Source organism: Curcuma longa, chromosome 5, assembly GCF_044706935.1.
Source record: "Curcuma longa cultivar G26 ecotype Majalengka, Jawa Barat chromosome 5, ITB_CL_G26_1.1, whole genome shotgun sequence".
In the NCBI taxonomy this organism is placed as follows: Eukaryota; Viridiplantae; Streptophyta; class Magnoliopsida; order Zingiberales; family Zingiberaceae; genus Curcuma; species Curcuma longa.
Genome location: NC_133865.1, coordinates 12,564,472 through 12,575,893, shown reverse-complemented (window position 1 = coordinate 12,575,893; position 11,422 = coordinate 12,564,472). Strand labels below are relative to the sequence as shown.

General features: G+C 37.2%; 2 protein-coding genes across 2 annotated transcripts; one reads left to right on the top strand and one right to left on the bottom strand.

The window, feature by feature from the left end:
* Positions 1-242: 242 nt before the first annotated feature.
* LOC141830233 (transcription initiation factor IIE subunit beta-like) lies at positions 243-5,305 on the bottom strand. The gene is made up of 5 exons (XM_074717718.1): positions 4,984-5,305; positions 4,534-4,794; positions 3,818-3,949; positions 1,003-1,119; positions 243-773 (listed from the first exon to the last, which is right to left on the bottom strand). Exons 2-5 carry the CDS (start codon positions 4,792-4,794, stop codon positions 438-440), a joined length of 846 nt encoding a protein of 281 aa, XP_074573819.1. The 5' UTR covers positions 4,984-5,305; the 3' UTR covers positions 243-437.
* Positions 5,306-8,925: 3,620 nt separating this feature from the next.
* On the top strand, positions 8,926-10,131 carry LOC141829903 (uncharacterized). The gene is made up of 3 exons (XM_074717380.1): positions 8,926-8,961; positions 9,151-9,411; positions 9,979-10,131. Exons 2-3 carry the CDS (start codon positions 9,151-9,153, stop codon positions 10,129-10,131), a joined length of 414 nt encoding a protein of 137 aa, XP_074573481.1. The 5' UTR covers positions 8,926-8,961.
* The last annotated feature ends 1,291 nt before the right edge of the window (positions 10,132-11,422 follow it).

Sequence of the window (11,422 nt, the reverse complement as noted above, 5' to 3'; positions counted from 1 at the left end):
TTTATAAAATCAATCGATCACTCCAAAATTAATTGACATAAACTGGATACATAATACCAATTAAATTAAAAAAATAAAAAAAATAAACATATTGATTGATTCCACTTCAAATATTGCAAATGGGTGATCTGAGGAGATTTTTAATGATACTCGTTGGCATTTATAAGTCTGAAAAAAGAATACTCAGAACCATTTTCCATACTTTATGACTCTGAAACAGCACTTCACCAATGTAACAAATAACACAAACTAGTACATGTAATAATTCCACCGCCTTGGCAAGTCAACCTATTAAGTCCATGCACCACTTTTTCTACATGGGAGTATATACTCAAATCGAAGTCCCACATTAGTCTCGATAATCGAAAGAAGCTCTGCATTAAGCATGAATTTATAAATCATCTCGGCCCTTGAACTGATACAGGATGCAGTTTTGGCTAAGCATTCAAGTTCTGGAAGAGCTCCGGGAGATGGGCATTCGTCAACTTGGTACGGCGTGTAATCTCACGCTTTTTCTTTGGCTTAGGCTTGGAGGTGATGCCATGAACTTCTGCCATGGCCCGCCTCTTGGCAGTGTTGGTAGCTGGCTTCATGCCATTCTTGTGAAGTTCCTTTTCGATGTCAACCATGTCCCTTGGCAACTCTATCCCCCGGAAAAGCTGCTTTAATTCATCATCCACCTTTATGATTACCTTTGGATCATTGGGGTAAACAATGTCTTCCTGAGAGTCCATGTTGGACAATAACCAGACTTGACCGGTTGCCTTTAGAGCCTACAGGTGCATAAATGATATGGATTCATCACTGTAACAAACTTAGAAAGAAAATAATCTCTCACGATTAATTTGCAATAAAAAAACATTGCAAGGAGCTGAAGTCCCTCCAGAGCATGCGATTCACCTTTTAGTTGTAAGTTAGTCAAAAGTAAAGTAGTTCTAAATATATGGAGACAGTGATTAACATTGAGAAATTTGATCAGGTAAGTATATTCCAGTAAGCTACCTGCAAGTCTTCCAGAACAGATGAATATGAATCTTTGACCTCCACAACTGGAAGTCCCTCTGCGTATTTCCTTATCAGTGAAAGAAGTTGGTCCTTCCCTTTCAGATCATGCTTGGACTGTAAAAGATTCAAAAATATTATTTTTTGCATTGCTCACAAACTCGTGCAAAGCAGAAGCAACAACATCCAAGGGTCCAATAAAAATCCTAGATGACAACCATTAACTCTCACAGATATGGCAAGGCACACAATCAACTAACAAATGTTTGAGATCCACTTCAGGAATCTTTTTTTGACCATATTAAAATGTCTATGTCATTTTAATCTATCATTTTACCATCTCTTGAATTATACTATCTATCGAAGCTATACTTAAGGCTATAAATGAACTAAACATCCGTGAACAAATTCGGTGTTCTGCTTGGTAAGAACTTATTTATATTCGTTCAATATACATAAGGTCAATTAAATAAACAAGTTTAAACAATTAGTTAAACTAAATTAACAAGCTTAAACACATATGTATTTGCTAGTTAATATTCATAAACAAAGATTGTAAACTGTTCGAACAAAATTTATGAACTGATTCACAAAAAATTTGTGAACTATATTCATCAATAAAATTCCAACTTATCAATATGGTAAATAAACAAACAAACTCTCAATATCAAGCTCACTAACCAACTAAATAAGCTTAAAAATATAAAAGTTTCAAACAATCAACAAGTTTGAATTGATAACTCGATAACATCTAAACGAATTGAACTCAAGCCAAACTTGAATCAAGCTTAAGCTTGTAAAAAAGAAACTGAGCCAAGTTTAAAAAACCATTTGAACGACTTGATTCATTTTAGACTCGACTTGGCTCAATTACCTTATCAATCAAGCTTGAACAACATAAAGCTCGGCTCGTTTACAACCCTAGCTATACTACCTATTGAGGTTACACTTAACTTTGTGTTATTTCTATAGTTTTAAAAAATAGCCCATGCGTCTGCCTAGGTGATTTTACCAAGAGGTCAATTTGCCTAGTGGTTAGTTAGCCATTATTAAGTGGCCCTTTTAGCAGCCCAACCACCCACCTAAATAGTCTAGATAGGTTTGATGAATTTTTGTATAAGTTGCAAGTTCATTAGACATTAGTTATCTATATTCTAATATTATATAGTATTAGACAAATTATAAACTAGCTATATATTTTCTTACAATTATTATTATTATTATTTTAATATTAAATATTTCATTGTTGTTGTGTTTAGAGCTTATTTGCCAATTATAATTTGTTTATCTGTGATTGTACCATTACTTTGATTGCTTGAGGATACAATTATTATATATATCCACTAATATTAGTCATTCATAATTTATTTTTTTTTCTCTATTTTAATATTGTTTATATATTGAGCATCTAAGTTCTCGCCTAATGCCTAGTCACTAAGGTGTGGGTTGACTACTTGGAACTATGGCTTTCAATATCTTGGTTATTTCCCAACTGCTAACACTTGCTCATATAATCTATACAACAAAAACTAGCAAATTTTATCTCATTAGATAGGATCGGCCATATAAATCCTTTTACGTCATTGGACTCTATCCCCTACTATATCATCATCTATACTTATAAATTTTATCTTGTTTTATTATTGCTAACTAAATCTTTTTTGAGCTTCCTTGTTTTCCTTCAATAAATGCAATTCCGACTTTCTTTCTAATATTCTTATTTCTTATTTTGTCCATCCTCGTATGTCCACACATTTACCTTAACATCCTCATCTCTACAACTCTTAACTTCTGCTCATGTACTCGAGTCATAGCCCAACATTCAGCGTCATATAACATAGCAAGTCTAACCGCCGTTTTGTAAAACTTCCCTTTTACGTTTTAGAGATATTGTATGATCACATAAAATAACCGATATTCTCCTCCATTTTAATCATCCTACTTGTATACTATGTAAGATATCTCTCTTAATCCCTCCATCGTCTTGAAAAAATGATCCTAAATATTTAAAACTCTTAGTTATAAATAAGTCATCTCCTATCTTAACAATTGTGTCATTACGTCTAATATTGCTAAATTTAATTTCATATATTCTATCTTTACTCTACTAAGCCTAAAATATTTTACTTCTAGTGTTTCCCACCAATATTTTAGTTTAGCATTTACTCTTTTACGTGTCTCATCTACCAAAATAATATAATCTACAAATAACATGCACCCCGGTACTGTGTCTTGAATGTGTCTGGTGAGTTCGCTCATGATTAGTGTAAGAAGATAGAAACTTAAAACTGATCCACTAACACAAATACTGACTTGAGCACATCCATAGCATATTTCCTATAAAGAGATAATAGTTTATCTAGATCAAGTTTGCCATTGAACATGGCCACTGACATAATATATTGACTCAGGCACATCCGTCTAGCTTATTTCCTATGAACATATAATAGTTTGTCTATATCCAATTTTCCATTGAGCATGACCCTGTAGTAGACCAAATGTCTGCTACCACTTGAATCCCAAGTTAATATGAATTCCATGCAGCCATATAGTCTATTCCTCATGCCTTGATTATAAAACTGAATTAAGATGAACATCACTATAACAATCAGGTATATATAGATAGAATCTTTTGTATTGCATAAAAAATGTCCATTCACTAACAAGCCTACTGAATTGGCATAAATACCAGAACAAATAATTGGAAGAAACCTAGTTAGTAACCAAAGAATATGTGAAGAGATATAAATAATGTAGACGAAGTAAATCATGTAGAAGATTTGATAGCGCTTCTTCACTTCATAACAAATTTTACCTTGTAAGAGAAGCGCTTCCCATCATAGTTTACTTTTGTGTTATTCTTTAAGCTATCAAATAGCGCCTTATTGGAATTTACATCGACATAGCATGCTTCATTTATCTCTTCTGGTGTAAAAGATTGTCTAGTCTGCAAAAACAGAAAAGAGAGGAATTAATAGAGACATAGGTTGAAATAGAACCTCTGGTTTATTATTATTTTTTTTAATAGCATAATCTATTATGTGCTTGGGGCACATAATGAATCATACAAGCATAATCCAACAACAAGGCATCTGTTTTCTCTGACATTAAATCCTCATTTCTTAGCTAATATTGTGTTACCAAATCAAATAGTTAATCAAACATAATAAATATCATGAATCTATATGTTATAAATATCTTTGGAAACTATGGGCTGAACTTTTTCCACAGCTAGATAAACCACCTGAAAAACTACAACTACGTTGCTGGAACCCATTGCTTAGGCACATTGAAAAACTGCGGCATCAAGCTTTTTCATGGTTGATAATATACTCAGAGGACTAAGGTTATTTGATCCAAGAGAAACAATTTTTGAAAATCATATTATACTTCCGGACCAGGCCTTCCACCAATGCCTCTCTTACTTCCATAGCTACTTTGGAACATATCAACACTCCATGTTCATTCCTCAACTAGAATTGTATTCTTTCAAACCATTGCATATTACAATAATTGCAGAAAAGGTCATACCTCAAAGAGTAAGTCAATAACTCGTTTAAGTTGTGCGCCCACAGGAGACTTTCTAATCGCATTTATGTGCTGCAGCCTTTCTGTATCATTTGAGAATTTAATGGGAGCAGATACTTTTGAAGGAGCTGATGAATTGCTACTGGGTGCTGCTTTGTGTGATTTAGAAGTCTTTGAAGATGGACGAGATGATATAGCTGTGAGAGTTGACTGGCACCTCTCCTGTTGTTGCTTAAACCTATTAAGGCTTTCTTGCAGTGACATCTGCAAAATGGCCAATATCATGAGTTTAAAAAGAATACCTCAATATAAGAACATGAATACTCAATTTTTTGAACAAATTTATCACAATATCAGTTTCTATTAGAACAATTGTTGAGTTTTCAGAAGAAACCATGCAATTGTTGAGTTTCTATTAAGAACGATTATCCTAAAATCAATAGCAACACAGGCCTTGTGGATGAGGGCTGAGGTTCGTGCTCTTGGACGGCAGATCTGAGGAGACGATCGAGTGCCGCTGTGGAGGAGGGATGAAACAGAAGCGGAGAAGGACGCGATCGGAAGGGAAGAAGAGAAAACGCGAGCTCCCGGATGGTGGCGGCGGCAGACCGGATCGGTGCGTAGGGCAAGCGGCGGCTGGCTCGCGATGAGGAGTGGGGAAGACGACACGCGAAGAGCAGGCCGGCGGAATCGGCAGCACACGGGGAAAGGAAAACGAGAATCGCGAGAAGAGAAGCGCCGATCGGAAGAGGAAGAGGAAGAGATGAGGCGGATCGCGAGCTCGGGAGAGGAAGAACACGGTCGCGGCTTAAAAACAGGGTTGGTTTCGGGTTAATCGGTTCACGCGGTGAGGATTGGCTGAATCGGCCTGTAACCTAGCGAACCGATTATTATAATAAATCAGATTTAAAATAAAATTATTTAATTCGTTAATCAAACGAATTCTGATTTAAACAATCAATTTTTTTCATTCTCTTTACTAATAAATTTTTTTTTTTTTCGTATCTTACAAGATTTCACCCAATGAAACTTAGAAAGAAAGGGATTTTGACCCAACACTTTCAAAATCTATAGTCTCTGTCTATATAAATAAAAGTATAAATAAAAATATCACTGTGATCATTAAATATAAAAATAAATAAATTTTTTTAAATTTTAAATTTTAAATTTAATATTTAATTAAAAATGAAATAAATAAATATATATATATATATATATATATATTTTTTTTTGTCCTCGGGACATAATTAAATTGGTTATGACAGAGCAACGTTATAAAAGAGAATATATAAGAGTTCGAATTCACCGAGATAACATCTTCCTCCGTCGTGGTCAATTATAATTTGTCGATTTACTTCTTTATAGATGATGGTGGGACTTATAGCATGAGACCATTGAAGTGATGAATTTCATTTTTTATAAAATATATATTCGATTCAAAATCCCTCCTAAAATCGCGCGGCCAACCTGCCGAAGCTCCGCTGCTCGTCGCCCTGTGCTCGTCGCCCTGTGCTCTTCGGCCCTGTGCTCGTCGCGCCTGTGCTTTTCGCCGCCGCCTTGTGCTCGTCGCCCTGTGCTCGTCGCCCTGTGCTTTTCGCCCCTGTGCTCGTCGCGGCTGTGCATTTCGGCGCCGCCCTGTGCTCGTCGCGCCTTTGCTTTTCGCCGCCTGTGGCTGCTCTTCGCCCCTGCTCTTCGCCGGCTGTGATCTTCGCCCCTGCTCCTCGCTGCCTGTGATCTTCGGCGCCTTCGTCGCGGGGGAAAACGTTGCCGCCGCCCTAGTGTCAGCTCCTGCTCGCCTTCGTCGCCGCAGCCAGACGAAGACCATCGCCAGTCACTGCCCTGTGCTGTTACCCTAAACCCACACGCGCGAGTTAAGGTTTCCCTAAACCCTAACCTGTCAAAACCCCTTAATTTTATTAATAGCTGAATCTATGAAACTCTTTATTTTCCCTAAACCCTAACCCGTCAAACCCCTTTACTATCTTAAGTAGCTTAATTTGTTAGGTTGTAGGGTTTACTATTAAGTTATTCTATGAAAGTCTTTATTGAAATCGTTGCTAATTGTGGTGTTTTGTGATTTAGAAATGACATAGCTAAATTTGTTAGGTTATAGGGTTTAGTATTCAATTATTCTATGAAACTCATTATTGAATTAGTTGCTAATTGTGGTGTTTTGTGATTTAGAAATGACGAAGAGTAAAAAACTTACCCGTGCTACTGAAGGAGATGCTGGAACAAGCGGAAAAGATGGTTATACAAGGTGTTCACCATCAAAATTTATGTCCGTCATGCCTAAGCATTGGTTCGACAATGCACCCAAAAGTAAATAACCACCAAGGACAGTCCGAACACCCTCTCTTCGCTCCGCTCTATCTCTTATAAAAGAAGCTTTCTATAAGCACATCTCGAGTTTATACAGATCCTGAAAAGGTTTGAAGTAGAGACATGCAACTTCTGTTTTGGAAGCAATATAATGGTGCCATTCACCTCGGAACCCTGTTCGTCATATACTTTGGGGTGCATTGTCGTGCTTAGGCTACGGACGTGAATTTTGATGGTGAACGCCTTGTATAACCATCTTTTCCGCTTGTTCCAGCATCTCCTTCAGTAGCACGGGTAACTTTTTTACTCTTCGTCATTTCTAAATCACAAAACACACAATTAGCGACTAATTCAATAATGAGTTTCATAGAATAATTGAATACTAAACCCTATAACCTAACAAATTTAGCTATGTCATTTCTAAATCACAAAACACCACAATTATCAACGAATTCAATAAAGACTTTTCATAGAAGCTACTTAATAGTAAACCCTACAACCTAACAAATTAAGCTACTTAGGGAAAGTGTCAAGGGGTTTTGACGATTTTCTTAAACTAAACCCTAAAACCTAACAAATTAAGCTACTTAAGTCAAATAAATGGTTTTGACAGGTTAGGGTTTAGGGAAACCTTAACTCGCGCGTGTGGGTTTAGGGTAAGAGCACAGGGCGTCTGGCGATGGTTTTATGTCTGGCTGCGGCGACGAAGGCGAGCAGGAGCTGAGACATAGGGCGGCGCCAACGGTTTCCCCCGCGATGAAGGCGCCGTCAGGCGGCCGGGCGCAGGGGCGAAGTAGCACAGGCGGCGAACAGGCGGCGCAGAGCAGCGGCGAAAGCGCACAGCGGCCGGCGGGCGCAAGCGCCCGCGGATCGGCACAGGGGCGAAAAGCACAGGGCGGCGGCGCAGCCGCGGCGAGGCAAGGCGGCGCGAACAAGGCGCGGGAGCAAGGGCGAGAGCACAGGGCGACGAGCACAGGGCGGGCGGCGGAGCTTCGGCAGGTTGGCCGCTGGCGGTTTTTAGGAGGGATTTGAATCGAAGCCGGGATAAAGCTTCGGCGATTTTGGGAGAGCGGGATAAGCCACGGGAGAAATCGCTGCCACGCTGGCACCCACGCAGCGTCGCGGATGCCGTCGCGGAGGAGGAGGCGCGCAGCAGGAAAATATATATATATATTTTTATAAAAAATAAAATTCATCACTTCAATGGTCTCATGCTATAGTCCACCATCATCTATAAAAAGTAAATCGAAAAATTATAATTGACCACGACGGAGGAAGATGTTATCTGAAATAGAATTCGAAGCCTTATTCTCTTTTATAACTTACTCCGTCATGACCGTTGATCTATACCGAGGATAAAAAAAAAATATTTATTTATTTCATTTTTAATTAAATATTAAATTAAATAAAATTTAAAAAAATTTATTTATTTTTATATTTAATGATCACAGTGATATTTTTATTTATACTTTTATTTATATAGACAGAGACTATAGATTTTGAAAGTGTTGGTCAAAATCCCTTTCTTTCTAAGTTTCATTGAGTGAAATCTTGTAAGATACAAAAAAAAAAAAATTTATTAGTAAAGAGAATGAAAAAAATTGATTGTTTAAATTAGAATTATTTGATTAACGAATTAAATAATTTTATTTTAAATCTGATTTATTATAATAATCGGTTCGCTAGGTTACAGGCCGATTCAGCCAATCCTCACCGCGTGAACCGATTAACCCGAAACCAACCCTGTTTTTAAGCCGCGACCGTGTTCTTCCTCTCCCGAGCTCGCGATCCGCCTCATCTCTTCCTCTTCCTCTTCCGATCGGCGCTTCTCTTCTCGCGATTCTCGTTTTCCTTTCCCCGTGTGCTGCCGATTCCGCCGGCCTGCTCTTCGCGTGTCGTCTTCCCCACTCCTCATCGCGAGCCAGCCGCCGCTTGCCCTACGCACCGATCCGGTCTGCCGCCGCCACCATCCGGGAGCTCGCGTTTTCTCTTCTTCCCTTCCGATCGCGTCCTTCTCCGCTTCTGTTTCATCCCTCCTCCACAGCGGCACTCGATCGTCTCCTCGAGATCTGCCGTCCAAGAGCACGAACCTCAGCCCTCATCCACAAGGCCTGTGTTGCTATTGATTTTACGATAATCGTTCTTAATAGAAACTCAACAATTGCATGGTTTCTTCTGAAAACTCAACAATTGTTCTAATAGAAACTGATATTGTGATAAATTTGTTCAAAAAATTGAGTATTCATGTTCTTATATTGAGGTATTCTTTTTAAACTCATGATATTGGCCATTTTGCAGATGTCACTGCAAGAAAGCCTTAATAGGTTTAAGCAACAACAGGAGAGGTGCCAGTCAACTCTCACAGCTATATCATCTCGTCCATCTTCAAAGACTTCTAAATCACACAAAGCAGCACCCAGTAGCAATTCATCAGCTCCTTCAAAAGTATCTGCTCCCATTAAATTCTCAAATGATACAGAAAGGCTGCAGCACATAAATGCGATTAGAAAGTCTCCTGTGGGCGCACAACTTAAACGAGTTATTGACTTACTCTTTGAGGTATGACCTTTTCTGCAATTATTGTAATATGCAATGGTTTGAAAGAATACAATTCTAGTTGAGGAATGAACATGGAGTGTTTGATGTGTTCAAAGTAGCTATGGAAGTAAGAAGGACATAGTAGATATATGGAAGTATAATATGATTTTCAAAAATTGTTTCTCTTGGATCAAATAACCTTAGTCCTCTGAGTATCATCAACCATGAAAAAGCTTGATCCAGTTTTTCAATGTGCCTAAGCAATGGGTTCCAGCAACGTAGTTGTATTCAGGTCGTTATCTAGCTGTAGAAAAAGTTCAGCCCATAGTTTCCAAACGGATATTTTTAACATATAGATTCATGATATTTATTATGTTTGATTAACTATTTGATTTGGTAACACAATATTAGCTAAGAAATGAGGATTTAATGTCAGAGAAAACAGATGCCTTGTTGTTGGATTTTGCTTGTATGATTCATTATGTGCCCCAAGCACATAATAGATTATGCTATTAAAAAAAATAAATAATCCAGAGGTTCTATTTCAACCTATGTCTCTATTAATTCCTCTCTTTTCTGTTTTTGCAGACTAGACAATCTTTTACACCAGAAGAGATAAATGAAGCATGCTATGTCGATGTAAATTCCAATAAGGCGCTATTTGATAGCTTAAAGAATAACACAAAAGTAAACTATGATGGGAAGCGCTTCTCTTACAAGGTAAAATTTGTTATGAAGTGAAGAAGCGCTATCAAATCTTCTACATGATTTACTTCGTCTACATTATTTATATCTCTTCACATATTCTTTGGTTACTAACTAGGTTTCTTCCAATTATTTGTTCTGGTATTTATGCCAATTCAGTAGGCTTGTTAGTGAATGGACATTTTTTATGCAATACAAAAGATTCTATCTATATATACCTGATTGTTATAGTGATGTTCATCTTAATTCAGTTTTATAATCAAGGCATGAGAATAGACTATATGGCTGCATGGAATTCATATTAACTTGGGATTCAAGTGGTAGCAGACATTTGGTCTACTACAGGGTCATGCTCAATGGAAAATTGGATATAGACAAACTATTATATGTTCATAGGAAATAAGCTAGACGGATGTGCCTGAGTCAATATATTATGTCAGTGGCCATGTTCAATAGCAAACTTGATCTAGATAAACTATTATCTCTTTATAGGAAATATGCTATGGATGTGCTCAAGTCAGTATTTGTGTTAGTGGATCAGTTTTAAGTTTCTATCTTCTTACACTAATCATGAGCGAACTCACCAGACACATTCAAGACACAGTACCGGGGTGCATGTTATTTGTAGATTATATTATTTTGGTAGATGAGACACGTAAAAGAGTAAATGCTAAACTAAAATATTGGTGGGAAACACTAGAAGTAAAATATTTTAGGCTTAGTAGAGTAAAAATAGAATATATGAAATTAAATTTAGCAATATTAGACGTAATGACACAATTGTTAAGATAGGAGATGACTTATTTATAACTAAGAGTTTTAAATATTTAGGATCATTTTTTCAAGACGATGGAGGGATTAAGAGAGATATCTTACATAGTATACAAGTAGGATGATTAAAATGGAGGAGAATATCGGTTATTTTATGTGATCATACAGTATCTCTAAAACGTAAAAGGGAAGTTTTACAAAACGGCGGTTAGACTTGCTATGTTATATGACGCTGAATGTTGGGCTATGACTCGAGTACATGAGCAGAAGATGAGAGTTGTAGAGATGAGGATGTTAAGGTAAATGTGTGGACATACGAGGATGGACAAAATAAGAAATAAGAATATTAGAAAGAAAGTCGAAATTGCATTTATTGAAGGAAAACAAGGAAACTCAAAAAAGATTTAGTTAGCAATAATAAAACAAGATAAAATTTATAAGTATAGATCATCCAAACCCTAACTCTTTATTTGGCCGAATGCTTAAGGTATGCAACATGGTTTAAAGCATGGTAAACATTACATGACTCATGTAACCATTTTCATGCTTAACCCTA

Coding starts and splice junctions, on each gene's coding strand:
- LOC141830233 (XM_074717718.1), bottom strand. CDS start 4,794: ATGTCACTGCAAGAAAGCCTTAATAGGTTTAAGCAACAACAGGAGAGG. Junction 1,120..3,817: donor GGAAGCGCTTCTCTTACAAG/GTAAAATTTGTT, acceptor AATCTTTTACAG/TCCAAGCATGATCTGAAAGG. Junction 774..1,002: donor CTGTTCTGGAAGACTTGCAG/GTAGCTTACTGG, acceptor ATGCACCTGTAG/GCTCTAAAGGCAACCGGTCA.
- LOC141829903 (XM_074717380.1), top strand. CDS start 9,151: ATGTCACTGCAAGAAAGCCTTAATAGGTTTAAGCAACAACAGGAGAGG. Junction 9,412..9,978: donor TTATTGACTTACTCTTTGAG/GTATGACCTTTT, acceptor CTGTTTTTGCAG/ACTAGACAATCTTTTACACC.